Raw genomic sequence first — 22,089 nt, 5'->3', positions numbered from 1 at the left:
ATACGAGAGAGAGAGAGAGAGAAGAGAGAAAAGACATGAAGAATATTGAGCTTTCACCGTTTAGCAATTACAATTATCAAATCAATTACAAAATTCCAATTACACCAATTTCAATTACACTAAACTATAATGGTTTTGATTTTTTTCATATGAGTCGTATGTAATACGTAGCCTTCAATTATATTATGCAATTATCAATCTTTGTTGAATGTTTATCAAATATTTATTTGTGACACCTGTGAATGATGGAAATATTATGTATGTGACAGGAGGTCAACGAGACTATAAATTTCCACTTCATTAAAGAGGTAGCAAGTCTATAATAATTTTCGGTCGCTTCGGCCTGTGGTCTCGCGAACGTCAACGGGACTGTAACGTATAAAACAGTATAATATACCTGTCGTAACAAAAGAAATAAAACAAATCATATGGTTTTGATGCGTGTGTAATCTATGTTTGTACGTGTGATCAACACTTTACAGGCCGAACCACAGCTTCTCCTTCGTAGTCAGGCTCTTGATGATATCAATGGTTACCAGCAAACCAAGGCTGAAGTCTTCTTGCTCAAAGGCGATAGATATGTAAGTTGTTTATTCATATAAATTCAAAATACGTATTTTTTAAATTAATTAATTAGTTTAGCTTATACATATTTTATATATATATATATATATATATATATATATGTAATTTTACAAACGTACTCGACATTTATTTAAAGGAAATATTATGGAGGGAAAATGTTGAAAAGTATCACCTCTGAAAAAAAATTATGTGATAAAAGAAAAGAAAGTATAATCAAGTTTGTGATATAAGTATATTTCACGTGTTTTTCTTTGTAATCAACATAGTGATGTGTGTCTTTTGTACGTATTATTTGAATTAATGATGGAGAAGGCAATCATAGTTTTAATAAGAAACTGTAATCCAATTTAACAAGAAATATTGATCCCGTAATGATTGACAATCTTTGTTTCATCATGGGTTGCTTGAATCGGGAAAAAAATATACCTCGACATAGATGAAAAGCGAATTCATCGTAATGCAACAACGCAGTTAGCATGGTTAGGTGAATAATTTTTCGATAAAATTGTATTTGTAATAACTGCATGTAAACTTTATGCCACTCTATTTTAAGGGCCGATCGTAGTCTAATAAGATTCAACCCGACACTAGGCTCAAGCTTTCTCTAAAATTTTCCATTGTTAAACGACACAGGGCGGGCATAACTGCAATTGCAGAATATGGATCTAAGGGTTAATTTCTAAATTTTATCCGACATTGAATTAAGATCAACTTCTAACCAGTAAAAAGAATGAATAATGGACCCAGAATTTCGAAAAATTGCTCACAAGAGATACGGTATAATTAAAATTCATAGATAAAATTTAAATATTCGGAGGGAAATGGATTGTGGTATTAATATCCCACCCTTAGACGCTACGGCTTAACTTTGAGATTTTGACGATACTACAGGTGCGTGTTTCTTCAGTGATCTTGGCGTCCGAAGATTGTGAGACTGCAGGTGGAATCCAAGCTATTCAGATCACCCAAGCTGATGAAGTATGCGATGAGGATATCACCAGTGTTACATGGCCATCCTACAGCGACTGGGAGCTAGATACGTCTCACAGAACCATCTACCCGGAAGCTTTTGGTAAGAAGAAGTGTCGCGGTCGAGTGGTTTGAACCTACTTGAATGGAGGTGCATGCGAGGGTCGTGGGTTCGATACCCGACACGGCTCTTTATGCAGAGGCGTCGCTAGAACATTTTGAGTGGAGGTGTGACACCCACTTTGCCGCCAGATTTGTTTGCTCCCTTTTCTACGCCCCATCCCCCCTCCCCGGAGTTACACAATTAATATTACTATTATTGTTTGGATGGAGAGTCCTGGCCCCATATCTTTGTCAAGTAGGTGTGACCTGACTATTTAATGTTTACTTTTATAACATGAATTTTTTAAATTGTTTATTTATAATTTCTATTTGCTTTTGTTTAACCTAAAATGGTATATGAGGCTCGACTGTAAGGTATTTCATCTATAAGATATTTCATATTCAGATCAAAGAACTAAAATATCTTTGTGGTTATCAAAATGTATGGGGGGGGGGGAAGGAAGAAGAATCTTTATGCCTTCAGTTTGTCGCTATTGTATTATAAAGATGATGCATTTGTATCATGAAGGCAGAGAGTTAATTACTATACCGACTCACATCTCCATGAATGCTTACTCTAAAGACCTACTTCCTAATTTATGTACACTAGATCAATATCATTAATATCATTTTCCCGTCGACTAATTATTGGCATAATTTCCAATTGAACATGATATAGACCCATTCGGATAAAGTCAATATTGGAAAGCAGGAACATGCCTTGATGTTGAAATCGTCATCCTAACTCATGCAATATTATCACCATCATTCATCTATCGTGGCTATGATTTGTTTGTTCATACTGATTTGTGCAAATGAGGGCTGGCCAGTTGATAGAGCGATTCATAGGGACGCTATTTCGATTATTAAAACCGTTGTCGTTCCCTGGCCCAAATGAAAATTTCAATCATTTTGTAATTCGATTTAATCTCTGCTTTCGAAAGTCGTAAAACGTGAATTCCCTCATTTCTACAACGATGATAATTATGCGCTGTCGGTTGACTTTAGTTATATTTCCAATTAAGGATTTTGATTTCATCAAATATATATATTTTTTTATGGGATGCTCAAGTTACCCTCATAGTTTCTATTTCCGGCTTTAGTAATATTTTATGAGGTTATAAAAAAGGAGGTAGTATGAAGGAAAAAATCGTTCATTTAAAGGCGCGAGCAGAGCAGTAGTCTCGTAATTCGGTGACCCGGGCTCGAAACCTAGTCGATGCGCTAGTGCCCTTTGGTAAGGCATTACTCCTCATTACCAGGTCCCTCGGAGAGGACCTAAAGCCTTTAGTCTTCTGGTTGCTTACTTACAAGCATGTATTGCTTTGAGCTGTCAGGTAAAATAACCACCACTATCTATCTATCTATCTATTTCGGCTCATACAACCCACGTGATCAAATTAATTTCATGTTTCGTTCGTTTCCTCCTGCAACCCGATCATCTCCTCTTCGTCATGCATCAGACTACTGATTATCTATACCAGCCAATACCAATAAACGATTCTCCCCCTCATCATCCAGTCTCTTTTTCTTTTCCCAATTCACCTTCCTCCAGCGACTACGGACGATAGTTGCTATGGTGACACGACATGGAGTTGTACGGATGGGCTTTGTGCCTACACGTCGGCAGACGACCTCATCGTCCCTTACAATCGATCAGGTAATTCAATGATTGATCCTTATCAATGAATGATGACTACCGTTTGCAAAAGATCACTTTCTAATTCATTAGCAGCTCTCGACCAGTTCGGGTAACAGAATATCATTGAATACGCACATTATGAAAAGCACACTGTGGAGTTATGATATTTAATTCAATTTCCCCCTTTTAACGGCGGAGGATAGTCATGTACAGGTTGTATCAATAACGCTAAAAAAACTGTCAATGATGCGGTGACAACGAATATATGAATGAGATGTTGAAGGTTGTTGTTGTTTTTGTTGTTTGTTTGTTTTCATTAAACTTAGTACAGTGCGTCCCTGAAAAAAAGAAACCGAGAATTATCGATGTTTTATCATAACTGAAGCACAATTATAATTAATAATTGACACATATTTGTAAAGCTTAGATCCTCTTCTTTCAGTTGATGCAACTCATATGATGCATATTTCATGCATGAGTGATTGAAAACAATTTGAAGAAAGGGTACTTAAAAGTCATTTGGCGAACAGTATCTGAATTTCAAAGAGAAAATCACATTTCTAGAAAGTTCATTTTCTGCCTTTTCATATGGCACCTCAATCAGGAAAAATGAGCCTGGAATAACAAAGTTTTAATGCTTGCATTTTCGTAATTTTATTAAACGAATCCGTTCCACTATACCTGCCTGCCCTAACAACAAACAGAGAAGACGAAAAACGTCATGCGTGGCTGATTGTCAACGAAACGTAGTTATGTCTTTTGTCAACTCTGTTTGTTGCTACGGCAGGCAGCCAGTGAAAACGAATTCGTTTAATACAATTTTGGAAATGCAAGCATAAATTCAATTTCCATACGTCTGTTTTTTCAGACACACCACGCTTAAGGAAAACCGGTATCTTATCAACATTATATTTGAGAATAGTCCGTGTTTGTTTTTGCCTTGATCACATTGGTTCGAGAACCTCATTTTCATAAGTATATACCCCTTCCAATTCTCCACAAAAAAAGAGTCATCGCAGCATGTTGCCGCCCCCCCCCCTCACCCGCACTCAAACATATTTGCATTTCTATTCCCCAGTTCATATTTTAAACATTAAATTAAAGATCAAATTAAACATTGTTTAATTTGATACCCTATATTTAAAAAAATGAAAAGTTTCCGTTGGGTACGTGGCCACACCCTTCCTTGCAAAATGTCCCAACTTGTTAAACCTGGTGATGCCCGTGCTAGATAGATTACAATGTTACATCATTGCTCTTTGAAAAAGCATACCGCGATAACTTGTTGAATATTCTGTTTAACCATGGTTACACATATTACCAGGCCCGTAGCCAGAGTTTGATGTTGGGGGGGGGGGCACATACATGTAAATCGATCGAGGTAAAATAAAAAGCGGTCTAAAAAAGTTTAACCGATCTTGGAAATTTGTTGGGGGCACGTGCCCCCCGTGCCCCCGTGGCTACGTGCCTGCATATTAAATGGTTTTGTAGAAAGGAACCTCGAAACTGTTATGTCCTGTCTACAGGACTATTTCTACAAAGGATTATGACCAACCTTCCGATACGATGTTTCCAGATAAGACCAACAAACTAACAATAGATAATTTATTTCATAGAAAAAAATAATACTTGACGAAACGATTTTTAGTGTAGAATATTCTCAAAGTAACATTGTCAGTATTTTTCGCATGTGAATACATATCATGCGCAATTTCATTTGTGTATATCAAGATGAATATGACATCCATTGAAATATTATCATAAGCCGGGAGAAACCTCTAATCTTGTTTTAATTGTTCATTTGTAGGCCACTATGACTGGTGCGGTGACACCAAATGGGCGGGATGTGAAATATCATCGTCATCTAACCTTACAGAAACATACGGAGCGGAGTACGGCAAATACGGTAGCACTGAACCTGGGCTCGACGGGGGATGGGCGCCAGATCTCTTCGATACACAACCTTATATACAGGTAAGTAGAAAAGATTTGCGACTAATACCTCTCCGACACTCCAATTGTTATCACACATTCACAAGAATAGTATTAGTCTGTTTAAAATTTACCTATACTCATTTAGTGATCAGGAAACAGACTTATATACTGTAGAATAAAAATTGATTTCAGAGCGCTAGATAGTTAATATAATTTTTTTTCTTCAATTGTCATTTCGTAACATAATTGTACCAGTTTGGAAATACATTTCCCTTTGTGTGCCAATGATTTGATTTTGGGCCATTAGATTGAATTGTATTCGTTACATAGCTCTCTCTCTCTCTCTCTCTCTTTCTCTCTCCATTCTCCACTTCCCCTTCTCTCTCCTTCTCTTTTTCTCTCTCTTTCTCTCTCTTTCTCTCTCTCTCTCTCTCTCTCTCTCTCTTCCACCCTCCCAATGTCCTTCTCTTTTCTTTGTCTTTTGTCCCTTTCTCATTCTCCGTCAAAGCTTTTAAGTTTGTCTAATGAGATGATTAATCAGAATCGTATATTATCAATGTAACGATCACCTTGGCCGCTCAGCTTAATGTATTGTTGCACACCGCTTGAATTATAGCTTAAAGTTACTATGTCCCATTTGCAGGCAAAAAAATGAAGAGGTTAAATTCCAACGCCATTTGAAAGATAATACTAATTTAGAACTTCCCTAAAAAAAGAGGGGCTTGAAAATGTCTTAAAGTGGGAAAATAACGACTACTAGTTGTCGATTCGACTTAAGAGCTATAGAGCCAGTAAGTAATAGTCTGATTTTTAGACCACTGTACCGAATGGTCGTACGTTTTATGCTGCGCAAAGATGCAATCAGTTTAATTTGGGCCATTACAAGAAGTGGGTTATTGATGTAGACAAATGCTAATGTACTCTTTACAGCTCATTATATGTATGTTATTACCAAAGAAGAAAACAGTCAGTCAGTCACTCAATATTGTCTGACAGTGAAGTCTAGCACGTAAACGCGTTTCCTTGCATAATTTGAATATTAGGACACTGCTATGTTTATATTTCATAGATAGGACATACATGACATATTCATAATTCCTGCAAAGTTCTACATAATTTGATGTTGGCTGCAAAAGGGACAAAGTATCTTTAATTCATCTTTTTAATGATGAGCAATTCTTTTATAAAGACTCGTAGACTATCATTTTGTGATGTTGTAATATCAAGGTTAATTAAATTTCTTACCACAAAGGAGCTACCAGTGAAGCATCCAGAAAAGGAGTAAAATCCTTGGGCCGCAATGGAAACGGAGGGCACGGGGGACAATATATGCTCTCCATTTTCCTCTTCCCATCCCCTTCTCCCCTTCTCTCTTTCTCTCTCTTTCTCTCTATTTCTCTCTCTCTCTCTCTCTCTCTCTCTCTATTTCTCTCTCTCTCTCTCTCTCTCTCTCTCTCTCTCTCTCTCTCTCTATCTCTCTCTGTCTCTCTCTCTCTCTCTCTCTACCACCCTCCCAATGTCCTTCTCTTTTCTTTGTCTTTTGTCCCTTTCTCATTCTCCGTCAAAACTTTCAAGTTTGTCTAATGAGATGATTAATCAGAATCGTATATTATCAATGTAACGATCACCTTGGCCGCTCAGCTTAATGTATTATTGCACACTTTCACACCGTTTGAATTATAGATTAATTCATCTTTTAATGAGCAATTCTTCTATAAAGACTCGTAGACTATTATATTGTGATATTGTGATATCAAGGTTAAACGCTAAATTTTTATCATAAACTAGCTACCACTAGAACCAGTGAAGCATCCAAAAAAAATATGCTCCCTCAAAATCACACGTCGACGAAGGAAGGGATTACCTTTGGTATGGGAGAGCGAAACATATTAATCTTGGCGTAAAGATAAAGAAAACTGTTTAGTATATAAGAATATATAAATCTGTCTCTGATAATTTATATTTTTTCTATTTATCCATGTTACTCACGTCGTGTATAACAAATATTTAGGATATGCGTTTTGCCATATTTCGTCGATTTTTGTATGTGTGCAGTGTGCAGTATTTCAATTATACACTTGTTAAAGTTGCCTTTTATACATCATATAACTGCTATTATAAACATAACTTTGATTCGATAGGTACGATTCAGTGAAGTTAGGACCATCATTGGCGTCGTAACCCAAGGAATGGCCGCTAACTTCAACCGTCGGATTGATGCATTTCAAATAGCCTACATGAGTGGAGATCAAGAGTTCTTTATCATGATGGATGGTGAAAGAAAGGTGACTATATCAATTAATTGTCATTTTTGAGTTGGGTGAGAGATATGGGGAAGGTTGACATTAACGCTGCTAATTTTGAGAGATAAATTGATTTTTGAAGTTATTAACAATAACAGTTTTCGAGCCCTATCAAGACATATTGTATGCTCATTCAAAACACGATTAATGATTAATAATTATACTGTTCAAGCTTTCTTAATAATTATACTTGGTGATGATGTTACATAGTAGTTCTCCTTTTTTGTTGACAAATCGTAATTCATTTATCTCAGAATGCTTCTATTGAATATTCTTTTTTATTGTGTTATTCAAGCAGTTTTCTTCTTTCTAGAATTTTAATAAAGATGTTTGAAATGTAATTTTTACTATGAAAGTAGGTATAATAGCAATTAAATGTGAATTGAGTCAATCTGAAAAAAAAAATATGAATTCGGACCCTCTGATACTTCATGTTATTCTTTATTTTTTATTTTTTATTTAATATATATCAGACTTTCAATTCCAGCGTAAGATTCTCTAGTGAGACTGTTTCCTTGTTTGGACCAATCGTAACGACGGTTATAAAGCTTGTTGTAACGGAACCTGAGAGCTTGTATTTGATTGGCGGAAGATTCTCCGCCATTGAGGCAGCTACCCCTGTCGAAAAGAACGATGCTCTCTGGTCTGCACTCCTATCAGATTCGGTAAGTTATAAAATCAAAAATCGTTTCAGTCCATGGCTCTACTGTTGAGAGTAGCCCAGGTAAATCCACCGTCTGAACACGTCGAGGAATATGTTTGAATTGTTTGAATATGTTTCAATTTCTTGTTTACCCCTCTCAACAATTCCCATTACTTATTTGATATTTCGTTCAAATATATGCGATAAATATTAATGCAACGTACCACAATCGGGAAGTAGCAAGAGAGGGAGAGATACATACATGACAGAGAGAGAATAGAGAGGTACAAAGGAGAAGGAAAGAAGGGAGAGAGAGAGAGAGAGAGAGAGAGAGAGAGAGAGAGAGAGAAAGAGAGTGTGTGTGTGGGTGTGTGTAAAAGAGAGGAGAGTGAGAAAAGTAGAGAAATAAGAAGAGGGGAAAAGAGAGAGGGAGAGAGAGGAGAGAGAGAAAGAGAGCGAGAGAGAAAGAGGGGAAAAGAGAGAGAGAGAGAGAGAGAGAGAAAAGAAGAAAGACAGAGACGGTGCAAATGCCACCGATTTTTATCTCTCATTAATCAGCCAATGTCTGATGTAAATACATGAACACTTTCTGTTTACTTATATCAGACAGGAAAATCGTTACCTTTCACAGAAACAGGAGAGAAAAATCAAACCAAGCAATATAGCCAAAGTTTCCACAAATAAAAATGTTTTATGTCTTTCTTCATTCATCCAGCCTTCTTGGACCTATGCTGCGGATGAACTACTTTCTTCGGCCGCGTCTGCAGATGGTTGGGACTTATCCGAGGAGGTACATCATTATAAAACATTGGATATATCTGTAATTTTCATTTTGAAAATAACAAAGGAACATCCTTGATATATATCGAAATAGAACTTTTTTAATGTATGCATTGTCAGATCTTTATTGTAATAAATTTGTTTTAGGATGCCCCTATTTTGATTAAATTTCAAAATTAGAAAATAACACACACAATCAAGTAGGAATAAGAAAAGAAAAATAATGAAATTCCTTTTGATAGGAAGTATCCCCTATCTTAATTGCCCAAACAAAATAAATGGAATACGAAGAAGAACTACAAGTTATGAGACGGATGATTCCGAAACTTTCTGACCCCACAAAACATACTTGCAACAAACAGATCCCTGATATACATGTTCGAGAAACACCTACCAGCGTATATATCATATACTTGTAATAACAAAATAAAATCAAGTTTAGTCCAAGGAAGGAATAGGTTTTATTTCAATTTCTAAATTGAAATAATAGCCTTGTTCAAGATTCCTTGAACAAGCTAAATTAGAGATATTATGGAGAAAAGTGAGATATTCGTGTAACTGTTTTTTATTAATCACGTTTGTATGTAGAACGGGTTCCAACCTCTCGATATCCCTGCTCTCATCGAGAAGCGCGTACTGGATTTTGCTGAGGATCTCCAACCAGGAGAGAATATCAACATTACACGAGACACTTTTGGTGAGTCAAAGGCAGTTTAGAAAGTCAGGACCAATTTCGAATTTTCCGCCATCATCCAGATTGTCGCTATTGGCTCAGCTCTGCCAAGAGCGAAGGGGGGAGGGGGGGGGGGGGGGGCACAAACGCAGCATGTGTGACCACATAATGTGGCCATGCAGATGAACAGTTTTATGTCATCATAGGAAATGACTTTTTTTTTAACCTCCTAGGACGACTACCTCCAGACAACTACCCCCTTGGACAACTACCCCTAGGACAACTACCCCTAGGACAACTACCCTTAGGACAACTACCCCTAGGACAACTACCCCTGATAACTAACCCCGGACAACTATCCCCAGACAACTACCCCCAGGACAACTACCCCTAGGACAACTACCCCCAGACAACTACCCCCTAGGATAGTTGTTTGGGGGTAGTCGTCCTAGAGGGTGGTTGCCCCAGGGGCCAGTTGTCCTAGGGGGTAGTTGACTGGAGGTGGTTATGCGGTGGGTGGATGTTCAGGTGGTAGGTGTCCTTGAACCATCTAAAACAATCGCTAAAGGACAAATTTTGGTGTTGTGGTTGCTATGATAGGCATGATCCCTATTTTCCCTTTTTAGGGGATGGCACATTGAGTATACAGCCTATCCTGTGGGTAGAGCTGGGCCAATAGCGATAACGTGCATTTGGGGTGATAGCGGAAAGTCGCTTAGGTCTGGACTGTTGGAGAAGTGCTACTAGACAACGACCTGACGGAAAACTACTCCAGACAACTATCCTAGAGCAACAACCCCTATTATCCCTGGACACCTGCCCCTTAAAGATCACTAATCCTGATGTAACTTCAATTTAGAGCATCAACCCCTTGTTGATACCAACTTAAAACCCGTCTCTACTGGTTTGGCCGGGAGAGATTAGACCACCCAGCGTGGTCACTGACAGGTGGTTATCTCATCAAGTCACCTCTCAATTAACATAAGAAAAAGAGGGTCATGGGGGACCAATCAACATAAAGAGGGAGCAAGTAACTATAAATAGTACAGTGGGGCTTTTATAACCGACTATTTGCGGGGGAATATTTGCTAATCTGTCGGGGGGTTAGATGTTCAGTCACATCATGGTTCAAACCGTTCAGGTCTTACGCAGGTTGTTCATGGTAGTGCATCTTCAAGATTTCAGTTTTTAACCCAAAAGCTTTGCATTCAAAATTATACTGTGATTTCACCGATGCAGAAGGGTGCAAAATTTGACAACTTTGTAGCTAAGAGACTTTGGTTGCTTATCAGCGCTTGTTCATCCTTGCATGAACGATGATGCTTGATTTTGGTATCTTAAATTTCGTTTTTTCTTCGTTCCCATCATTATCTTCTACAGTCCTGGCCATTGAGCGATCGACAACAGAAGATCTATGCAACAATGACTGGTCCTTAACTGTAGGGGGGAACGTGTACTCCCTACCAAAACAGTTCTTCTGTGATCAACAAGCGTCAAACCCAGGTACAGACATAAATCTTTTCAATTTTTATCTATTTTTTTCTTATTTTATTTTCTTTTCTTTACAAATTATGTAAATCTTAACATAGGTTCAGACGTATACGCCACCAGAATGTGGCTTTTGCTATCATATATGAAAAGTGTATAAGACCTTAAGCTCCTCTGCACTAGTTTGGCCATGAGGGATAAGACCTCCCTGCATGGTCACTGACAGGTGGTAATCTCATCAAATCAGCTCCCAATTAACAAAAGAATAAGAGGATCATGGTGGACCAACGGTCACCGCTGAGGAATTGTCTGCTATATAGAGGGCGCAAGTAGCAGTGGGGGCTTTAATCCAAAGATAATTTCAATACCAGAAGGTGTCTTAGAAATAGCAAAGAAATTCCTTCAAGGGGCACTCGGGGCTACCTTCAGGAATTCTGGTATTCTCTTCCCCTTTCTGCTCATCCGAGTTTGATTTCAATTTCTTACCAGGAAGCTCTAACCGTAGTGTGACGATTGGAGTGACAACATATAAGACCCTGGGGGGAATCTATAACCAAGTTGAAGATGGGTCTTCAACGGGGTCGTCACAAAACGACGATGCTGTCGTCGTCAGCGATGTCTTATCGGTGGTCGTTTACTCGAACTCTACACAAGAATCAGTGCCTTTCCGATTCACGCTCAGTTATACCAAAGTAGGTGTAAAATTTTAAGTTTTTAAGTTCTTATTTTGTTCGTGAAACACTTGTTTATGTTATATTCTAATGGTAGTGATATTAAAATATTAGTGATTTGCTAGTAAGATGGAAGTAAAATAGCTCTTGTTGCCTTTAGGAGCCCTGTTTAAAGAATGGATATCAGTTTTTTAAGTTGTCCTTGATCAGGATCACATCAACGTCCTCACACATAAACACACACACGCACACACACGACGCCCACACACGCACACGAAATGTTGGCCCTTGTTGCTCTTGAACACATGGGTTTGTGTGTAGTTTTTTTTTAACAATCTTGACCTTGAAGGCATTTCCAAAATAGCATAGAACTCTATCGTGTCACCATTACTTAACGAGGTTATTATTTTGAGTAAGGAATAGGGCTAACATTTTAATATTGAGTTTGTTTATTCTGTGCAGGCTGATATCGACAATTACCGGTCTCCGAAATGCAAGTTCTGGGATGTAGAAGCAAAGTAAGTATGCTTTTAAGGACGAGAAAGAAAGATTCAAATTCTGTTTAAATATTCTATGGAGTTGTGCTTCGGAAGTATGAAAAGGAAATGTGTGATAAATATAAGTAGAGACCACAACATCCTTTCTTTCGTATACTATATATATTGAGTTACTACTTGATAATGAAAATAACTGCGAATTTATGAATCTCCCATATCTATAATTTTCATCCTCACGTCTTCTTCTTCTCTCTTTCTCTCTGTCTCTCTATCACCCTATTCATTCATCTGTCTCTCTCTCTCTTCCTTATATCTCCTCTTCTTCATCCCCCTTCTCTCTCTCTCTCTCTCTCTCTCTCTCTCTTTCTGTCTCTTTCTCCCTCTCCCGTCACCTTAACTTGCATTGTCCAACTGTTCTGCATACGCCATTATTGTTCTTTCTCCTTCATCCCTTTCTCTCTTTCTTTACATCTCTTTCCATCGCTTTTCTCGTTTCTTCCTCTTCTTCTTCCCCTTCCTTATAGACGGTGGGACTCGTATGGATGTCACGAGGAGCCTAGTACACTGATTACTGCAAGCGTATGCGTCTGTAACCACACCACCAGTTTCTCCATCTTGATGAGTCTTTCCACAGATCCTCCGGTACGTATGGTTACCATGGTAACAACATTATTTTTGCGATTTAAAGTGATTTTTTTTTTCTTTCCTTTCTTCTCTTGTTTTTCCGGAGGGGGGAAAAAAGAACTTTTATTAGTTTCATATTAATTTACAATGGAAATACATCAATTTTACACAGAAAAGATATTCAAGTTATACAAAATATGAAAAAGCACAGGTGAAGCCTATTGCATAAAATAATCGAAAAACAGTCCCCATTTTTTATCAGATTTATCACACTGATGTTTTTGTATAAAAATTAACCTCTCTTGATCAAAAATCTTAACTTCTCCTTTGAGAAGATCAAAATTTGGATGTTTATTATTCAATTTCATTTTGTAGATATGGAAACGAGCAATTAAAATGATAGTGTTCAAAGCACTAAATTTGAGAGATCCGACTCCCAATAAACACAAATCCTCAACACTTTTTATATGGATATTTGAAATCTCCCTCAACCATAGAAATAAATGTCTCTTCTTCAAGATTAAAGAAGGGGCAGAGACCTGAATCAACTTTATTAATTTCAAAAAGGAAAGAACAACAAAAAAACTTGATGATATCAAATGTTGGAATAATTGGGAAATCAGTCAGTGTGTACATAAAAGAAGCTGAAGAGAAAGCACTGGAATAGGAAAGAAAGCGAAGAGAAAAAATAAAGAAGATGAAGACATGAGACAAAGAAAAACACAGAATACAGTAGAATGTATTGGTGTCTAATGAATAACTGAACAGAATGTGGATCCCACGGTTCTCTTCCCTGTTATATATAGCACTAAAGTTAATTTTTTAATTCATGAATCAACCCCCAGATGAGGTAACTAGATACCATTATGATTGTTCAATGAAATGCACTGCACGCATGATAACATACTCAACCCCAGTGAAACTAGGTAAATTGACATTCTGTTAATTGTTAGACATTTTCTCATTCTAATTTATTTTACAGGAAGATGACCTTGTAGCCGACATCTTGACCTATGTTGGTTTAGGACTCTCTGTGGCGTCACTACTCATCAGTCTTATTATTTTCTTCGTCCTCAGGTACATGCTTAAGAGCTTTTCTTTTTTGGTTTAATGGTGTCATTGTCAGCAAAGAACATTTCTAATGAGAATCGTTCTCTCTCTCTCTCTCTCTCTCTCTCTCTCCCTCTCTCTCCCTCTCTCTCTCCCTCTCTCTCTCTCTCTCTCTGTCTCTTTCTCTCTCTCTCTCTCTCCCCTCTCTCTCTCTCTCTGTCTCTCCCCCTCTCTCTCCATCTCTCCATCTCTCTCTCTCTCTCTCTCCATCTCTCTAATTCTCTTTCTATCTCCATCTCTTTCTCTCTCTATCTCCATCTCTTTCTCTCTCTTTCCTCTTCTTTCTTCATATTTATATTTCTCTCTCTCTCTGTAAATATATATATATATATATATATATATATATATATATATATATATATATATAGTTGTATCTCAAACAAAAAAACATATATGGAAAGAAAGATACGTCTCCTTAAAAACTATATAGTCAGTTATAGAAAAAATATGTTTCATCGTATACCATCGTATACCAAATATTATATTAATAGTTTACAACTGAAGATAAATGGTGTTCGTACGAACAAAAAAAAAGATATTAAGATTGTAAAATATGCGTTTCTCCCTTTCTCCCATAGAAACTCGATGACAGCCGATCGTGTGGTTGTACATGTCAACTTGATGGTCGCCATTTTAATTGCTGACATCATTTTCATAGCAGGAATAGACAAGACGAGCAACCCGGTACGTTCGCAATCTACAAATTCAAGAGATTATTGTATTATTTGAAATGTAGGAAAAAAAACGACGACGAAAATGATAAATAGCGTTTTCGAATTTAGGTTCGATGATCGTTGTTTCATCTTCTTTTTCACAACTTCCAAAGAATCTAAAAAGCGATTGGTGACTCGGTACGTGTTTCCGATATCTTAAAATCCACGATTTCTTTCGTATTCATAACCGTTGTTTACCTTCCTCTTATGAAATTCAATTAAAATGCAATTTTTTTAAATATTCATTCCTCAGCCTCTTTGTAAAGCTGTGGCGTTCCTGCTTCACTTCTTTTATGAAGCCGTAATCTGTTGGATGCTCGTAGAGGGCGTACATCTCTACCGTCAGATCATCAGAGTCTTTGAGTCAGAGAGACCTCGGACGTGGATCTACTATCTTGTCGGTTGGGGTAGGTCTAATCAGGGGGTGTTTCACAAAGATCCTAAGTGGAACTTATCTTTAAGTTGGAGTTGACAATTATGGAAAGCCGTTAGCGTCTTTGAAAATATTTGGTAAAGGCTATTTTAAAATACATAAAATGTGGATTTAAATCAATCATATTTTCTATTATCAAAAGAATTTCATGTTCTTGATGTGGAATTTATGAAAAGTCTAAAATACTTGAATTTTTGCTTTTGAATATATTTTATTTTAAGGCTACACATGGCTCTCCATAATTTTTAATTCCAACTTAGAGTTAAGTTCGACTGAGGATCTTTGTGAACCCCCCCCCCCCAATTATCCATAAATGTTAAATAATTTCTTAACTTCTATTTATAAACTGATTGTGAAAATATTTGTGAAATACAATTTATATCTTCTCACAAGTTTATAGATCACTCTAAATACTGATCAAAAAGTTTGATCAATAGAGTTCTGAGAAGATTATAAACTTTATCTATCAACAAATCATACTGTCAGAATAGAGATGAGAAGAAAAAAAATCATTTCATATTTATAGGCATCAACGTAATAGCAAAGTCTCGAGTATTTAGTTTCGAGGAGGGGGAGCGAGGACACCGTACCCCCGAATTTCTTGTCAACATAAAAGAGTAGTTAATAATAATAATAATAATTACATTTATAGGGCGCTTTATACAAGTGTTTCTAAGCGCCCAGGTGGTGCTGTCTAACTCAGTATAATTATTTAACATGTTCAATAGCTTAAAAGCAACAAAATAAAATAAAATATTACTAATGAATGGAATTAACTATTTATTGTGTGCGCCTCCAGTGTAATATAACTGATAAAAAGATGGGTTTTGAGAAGGGTTTTGAATGATTCAATAGATGGGGCATTTTGAATATGGGGTGCGAGTTGTTTATCTATCCGGACACCTACCCCCTGGACATCCACCCCCGGATAACCACCCCAGTCAACTACCCTCTAGGACAACTAACCCCTAGGACAACTCCCCCTAGCGCAACCACCCTCTAGGACTACTGCCCCCATGACAACTACCCCGGACAACTACCCCCTTCGACAAATACCCACTAGGACAACTACCCCTAGGACAACTACCCCCGGACAACTACCCCCAGACAAATACCCCATATGACAACTACATCAGGACTACTATCCCCAGACAACTACCCTTGGGATAGTTGTCTGGTGGGTAGTTGTCCGGGGTTAGTTGTCCTAGGGAGTAGTTGTCCTAGGGGGTAGTTGACTGGGCTTGATAATCCAGGGGTGGATGTCCAGGGGGTAGGTGTCCTAAAACCGTTGTTCAAATCAGATATTTTATATGTAGGGGAAAAAAGAAGTTTTGTCAGCAAACCTTTACCCAATGAAACCTTTGAAACTTCAATTACTGCCTTTTTCTCGGCAATTTATTGGGGGTTTTTAAGAAGAAAAGAAAAAAGTACAAATATTTCCGATCTCATGATTTTATGGTAGTAAATGAAAGGATACATTCTTTACAGCCTTACACAAATTTGTAGTTATGAAATATATTACCCTTTTAAAACGTTCAAGTAAGAAGCTTACGGTACATTGAAATTTGTTGAATGGAAAAAACAATGATTTGAAGGTAATATAAATCTATCATTGTATAAATTCGGAGGATTTTGTTTTAATTCTGCAGGAGTACCAGCGATCATAGTGGGCATAGCTGGCGGTTTGAAGCATAACAGCTACGGCAACGAATTTGTGTAAGTAAAATATTTTATATGATCTTATATCGAAAGGAAAATTATAATGGATCAAGAAATACAGAAAATATACATGGAGGTCAAAAACATTTCAAATTTTTCCAAATTGATTTAAAGGTAGGCGTTACTACTGCAGCTAGAAGGGATTAGACCACACAGCGAGCCAACGAGGTCACTGTGACAGGTGGCTATCTCATTAACTCAGCTCTCATTTAACATAAGAAAAAGAGGATCATGGGGGACCAACAGGCACCAATTTGGGAAGTTTTCTATAGAGGGAGCAAGTAGCTACAAGTAGGACAGTGTGCCTTTAAATCGCTGTTACTGCATCTTATTTGTTGACAGCCAGAAGGGTGTCAACTCATATCCCTTCCTGCATGGCTCTCAACAGCTGACAGAAATCTTACTGAAATCAAATAAATTAATATTAATTGTCTTTCATCTTTAGCTGCTGGTTGTCTACACATGATGGAACAATCTGGGCTTTCGTCGGACCTGCCATTCCCATCTTGACAGTGAGTGGAAAAAAAAAAAGTTTAAAGGGATGGTTGAGTTCTGTTATCAGACCGCAAATGCCTTCAAAGTGCATGCGTATTGCTCTTATTCTTATCTATGACATTTTCTAGTGCCCTTTTAGGATCTAAAATTGCTCTGAAGGTAACTTTAGACCCCAAAATGTGTGAAATTTAGCCAATACGATCATACCAATTCAGCTCCACTTTCGAAAAAAATACGGTGACCGTTAATTAATTAATTTATTAATAATAACAGTACATGGGCCGGCTGGTTGTGCGTAAAATAACCATCACGAAAACGCCAACAACGTAAAATGCGCTATTTCGTTTTTTCAACGGCTGGTTCAAATTATCGAATATTTGTAGTGGTATACACACTTATAGAAATCGTTATGTTTTTCGATATTTCAGCCATCTATAAACCGATTTTGATCAAACAAAGATGATTTTGTCATTTAAATTGTATATTTTTTTTAATTTGACACTCAGTTTTTCATTATCTCGCAAAAAATTATTTTGTGTAGCGCCCCCTGCTACAGAACTCAACTATCCCTTTAAAAATATAAGAATACAAATAAAGCGCAGAGTCATCCCTTCATTTTTGTTAAATGTTTATTCAAATCTCATAAGCACTTTTTATTTTCTAACAACAGTCTGATAATATAGCCCTTAATCTCTGAATATAAATTGAAAAGTCATTATAAGCTAGGCTAACCGATCAATCATGTGTAAAGTCAAACTGGGCATAAATAAATAATAACAAAGTTTCACGTAATACTGAATAAGAAATGCATCTTATCTATCTCGTAGCAGATTACAAAATGTTTAAGCGTACGTTGAATATATATTACATAAACTCTACCAAGACAAAAGCTTTTTTCTACCTAGCCATATTTATATCCACTGGCGAAAGAGGCGGGACGGGAGAAATAAGGGCTGCAGCCCCCTAGGAAAGTTTTAAAGTGCCCACATTCGGGCAGACATCACCTCATATTTGGCAGCTAGATGGTTTATCTGTTATTGTTTATCTAATTATCTAATTTTAGCCTTCATTTCTTTATTTTTTTAAAAACACTATGACTACAATTTTAAAAAGAAAATTGCTGGCACAATTTGTTCTTTTGAAAAATGTTTGAAAGTTAATATTTCGGCAAGAGACGTCGACCTTCCCATCAAGATAGTGCTCGTACGCCCACATCTCTCTCGTTCTATTAATTTAATTACTTTTGACTTGATTTAAATCAAACATCAATGTCTATAATGATATTTGCAGGTGAATCTGGTGGTTCTTATCCTGGTGGTGAAGACGGTTATCTCAGCTTCGAAGAAGCAGGCGGATGTCGGGCAAATAAACCTCATCAAGTAAGTATCTTTGTGTACATACAGAAAGAGAGAGGGAGGGGTGAAAGAGAGAGAGAGAGAGTGTGTGTTTGTGTGAGAGAGAGAGAGAGAGAGAGAGAGAGAGGGGGAGGGTGTGGAAGATGGAGAGGGAGAGAGAGAGAGAGAGAGAGGGAGAGAGAGAGAGAGAGGGGGAGGGTGTGGAAGATGGAGAGGGAGAGAGAGAGAGAGAGAGAGAGAGGGAGAGAGAGAGAGAGAGAGAGAGAGAGAGAGAGAGAGACGGAGGAGGGAGGGAGATGCAGGAAGAGATACATAGACGAGGAAAAAATGAAGAAAAAGGGGGTTTTCAGAGGAAGAGAAGAAAAAAACCCCTTATATTGGAGAACGTTCTGAAGAGAGTTCTCCGGGCAATAAATAACGATAAAGTCGGTGATTTTGGTGATGATGAGAGAGATGATAGTGATGATGATGAGAACGAGCATGATGATGATAATTATGATGAGTAATGAGAGCTGTACATTTATCTTTTTCAGGGCCGGAGTACGCAGTACCTTGCTCCTTCTCCCACTGCTTGGTGTTCCTTGGCTCCTCGGTCCCTTCGTCCATTTCAACCAAGCCTTGACCTACGTATTCGATTTTCTGAACACTCTTCAGGTATACACCATTATGAGCTGTTTACAAATAGCATTTACTATTTAGTACGGTTTAGTATGGTGGCCCTGAAGGGACATCGCGAATAGACGAAATCGCGAATTATTCACGACGAAATTGACGACATCGTGAATTTCATCGCCTATTTCGTCGTGAATAATTTGCGATTTCGTCTATTCACGATGTCCCTTCAGGGCCCCCATAGTAATGTTCGGTTTAGTACGTCACTATGGTTGGACGAGCATTTGCGTGCTTGTCAAAAGGCAACTGGTCGCAATGCTCCCCGTGGAGTGGAAAATGTGTACTGTAAAACATTTGCAAAATGGTAATCGAGTCCAGTGACCGGGGTAATTACAATGTAAGCGCTTTAGTCGGGTGGGTTGTTACTAAATGCGCTATATAAGAAGAGATACGTTTATCTTCATATTTGACCGATATTTTTAGTTTCCAAATGATAGAATAATAAAATAAAATAGAAGAAAAACAGGGTATCGTATAAGACTCAAAGTCACAGAGAAGATGTCTCATGAGATCAAATTGATGAGAGTAGTGCAACTGGTAGTGCAACCGGTTTGATCAAGAGAATATTCTTTTTTTTTAGGTCACAACTCCTGGATAACTATAACCTTTCGAAACTATAACAGGCAAACTGTTGACAATTTCAATGATTAGAAGTTAAGATCGACAATTTTCACAAAAATTTGGGGGGCTTGTTTAAGCTGTATCATGTTATAACCACACGCAAAGGAAATGTTTTTCAATATTATATACTTTCATTGTCCGTGCAACCTCCTGGAGCCTTATGCTTAAATTATTCAAGATAGTGTTCACTGTAATAAAAATTAAATTTTCTCTCATAAAATCAAATTGGAATTTTGATTTTTAAAATGGGAAAGCAAATGACTGTTTGGCGATGGTAACGAAGTCAGTAATAAATGAAACTTTTATTGAAAGTATTACAAATTGTGAACAAAAATAAACATTTGTTCTTCGTTTTCATTCTAGGGATTCTTCATTGCTCTATTCTACTGCTTTCTGAATTCAGAGGTAAGATTCATTTGTATATTTTGTGTCGCTTTTTAACATTCTATGATTCTGTGACACCACAGCGTTTATGCAATTAAATTCCCAATATATCAGGAAGTCTGTATATCGTTTTGATTTAAGATGATAATGTTCATGCATTCGCGAGCCAGCCCCTTAATCGTTCAGTTCATATTACTTATTTTGAGTAACTTTTAGTTTGAAACATGTTTATATGTGATATATGCAAACGTGTCCATTGGAAAAGTGCTATGATTTAGAAGTCATTAAACATAAGTTGCAGTGGCAGCTGTAAAGTTGTTGTTTCCAAAGGCCTATACCATTTTTTCTTAAAGAAGGTAATAAGCATGTACTTTATTATTTAAACTATAGAGAATAAGGATTGTTCAAAGCAGGTCCTATTAATTGATATTATAGTTCAAATAATAATCAATTTGAGATGATTAACATCAGCTCGTTTCACTTGACAGGTACGGCGTACAATCCAATCGAGCATGCGCAAGACACGTGATAGCCAGAACGCCTCTTTCACCAACTCGTCTGTTGTAAGTCTCTCACAACCCCCTCATCCAGTGATGTAATCAGCCAATATTTTGAGGGGCTCGATAGGAATGAAATGTTTTACATACTGGGAGAACATTGCATTTCATTGATGTGGCTACCCTGAATAATGTAATAAAAATAATAATAATAATAATATATGCCAATATGATCATCTAAAGATAATATGTCCGTAATAAATAATTTTACAATATGTGCCATTTAAAAGCAAACTAAGAAAAAAGAAAATCCTAACACGGAATGCAAATAAATACTAATCAAGGGACGTATCTTTAAAAATTATCATACGTTCACAAATGCCATCATTTTCAGATGCGTTCCAATAAAGGCCCAATTTAGGTGTTCATCTTTGAGATTAATATATTCATTAACGTTGGTTACTCAAAGCAGAGGCTATCCCACTTTCTCTCCCTTTATACATATATATTTCTGGATGGTTCTCTTTTCTTCTTTACTTCCATTTTAGGAGAAGAAAACGCAGTCGTCTGCCACCATGCGAAAGGTTCGCGTAAGTCCAGCCCCGCCTGATTTTGACCCACCCAAGATCTCCAAGAAGTGAAGAAGCACACCTGTCAGGCTGGAATATCAAGAACACGATTACAACTGCTTTCGAAATATCAGCCTAAGGCAATTCCAACAGTCTTGCGCCTCACCTGCTGTGCGAACATATCAAGATATTTGATATAGCGCCTTTTCCTTGCAGTTAAAGGTAAAGACCAGTTATGGTCATGCGATTGCATTGTGAAAGAAACGTTGTGGAATCGATCAGAAAAGGTTGATCATCTAGCATCTGCAAGGTTCTGGAATCATCAAAATGATAAGAAATTTGGCCCATTCTTCGTAAAGTTACAAGCACTATACACAGAAAGATGTATATGGGACTACCCTATATCTCTCACAGACCATGGAAGAAACAAATTTACCAAATATATGAATGAGTAGGCGGTTTCCCGGCAAATTTTGTATCATCATGTATTAGTCAAAACATATTCTTTCACATGATTGGTAATGAGAGCTTCCATTTCATTTTTTGAAATTGGGGCGTTTCCAATACTGGTCTTTACCTTTAAGATATTTGATATAGCGCCTTTTCCTT

At 37.3% G+C, this 22,089-nt stretch overlaps 1 protein-coding gene and 1 long non-coding RNA gene across 2 annotated transcripts in view; both read left to right on the top strand.

Annotated features, from left to right (window-relative positions):
• Nucleotides 1-20,044, top strand: part of LOC100893564 (adhesion G protein-coupled receptor B1) — a 41,263-nt gene extending 21,219 nt beyond the window's left edge. Inside the window, exons 5-24 of the mRNA XM_030986061.1 lie at nucleotides 483-581; nucleotides 1,477-1,657; nucleotides 3,212-3,316; nucleotides 5,106-5,272; nucleotides 7,375-7,518; nucleotides 8,010-8,201; nucleotides 8,895-8,969; nucleotides 9,548-9,656; nucleotides 11,013-11,135; nucleotides 11,610-11,812; nucleotides 12,254-12,309; nucleotides 12,813-12,930; nucleotides 13,895-13,989; nucleotides 14,601-14,706; nucleotides 14,989-15,142; nucleotides 16,818-16,884; nucleotides 17,333-17,399; nucleotides 18,673-18,761; nucleotides 19,271-19,391; nucleotides 20,033-20,044. Of these exons, the coding sequence (XP_030841921.1) occupies nucleotides 483-581; nucleotides 1,477-1,657; nucleotides 3,212-3,316; nucleotides 5,106-5,272; nucleotides 7,375-7,518; nucleotides 8,010-8,201; nucleotides 8,895-8,969; nucleotides 9,548-9,656; nucleotides 11,013-11,135; nucleotides 11,610-11,812; nucleotides 12,254-12,309; nucleotides 12,813-12,930; nucleotides 13,895-13,989; nucleotides 14,601-14,706; nucleotides 14,989-15,142; nucleotides 16,818-16,884; nucleotides 17,333-17,399; nucleotides 18,673-18,761; nucleotides 19,271-19,391; nucleotides 20,033-20,044 (2,283 nt within the window). The remainder of the gene's footprint in view (nucleotides 1-482; nucleotides 582-1,476; nucleotides 1,658-3,211; nucleotides 3,317-5,105; nucleotides 5,273-7,374; nucleotides 7,519-8,009; nucleotides 8,202-8,894; nucleotides 8,970-9,547; nucleotides 9,657-11,012; nucleotides 11,136-11,609; nucleotides 11,813-12,253; nucleotides 12,310-12,812; nucleotides 12,931-13,894; nucleotides 13,990-14,600; nucleotides 14,707-14,988; nucleotides 15,143-16,817; nucleotides 16,885-17,332; nucleotides 17,400-18,672; nucleotides 18,762-19,270; nucleotides 19,392-20,032) is intronic.
• Nucleotides 20,045-20,388: 344 nt separating this feature from the next.
• Nucleotides 20,389-21,653, top strand: LOC115924230. Its single transcript, XR_004064224.1, has 3 exons — nucleotides 20,389-20,435; nucleotides 20,903-20,977; nucleotides 21,460-21,653. It is a non-coding gene; the product is annotated as an uncharacterized LOC115924230 (long non-coding RNA).
• Nucleotides 21,654-22,089: the final 436 nt, after the last annotated feature.

This window comes from Strongylocentrotus purpuratus, unplaced genomic scaffold (genome assembly GCF_000002235.5).
Source record: "Strongylocentrotus purpuratus isolate Spur 01 unplaced genomic scaffold, Spur_5.0 spur5_scaffold_15, whole genome shotgun sequence".
Taxonomy (NCBI): domain Eukaryota; kingdom Metazoa; phylum Echinodermata; class Echinoidea; order Camarodonta; family Strongylocentrotidae; genus Strongylocentrotus; species Strongylocentrotus purpuratus.
Note: the sequence above shows the minus strand (reverse complement) of the source record. Positions and strands in the feature narration are given on the sequence as shown.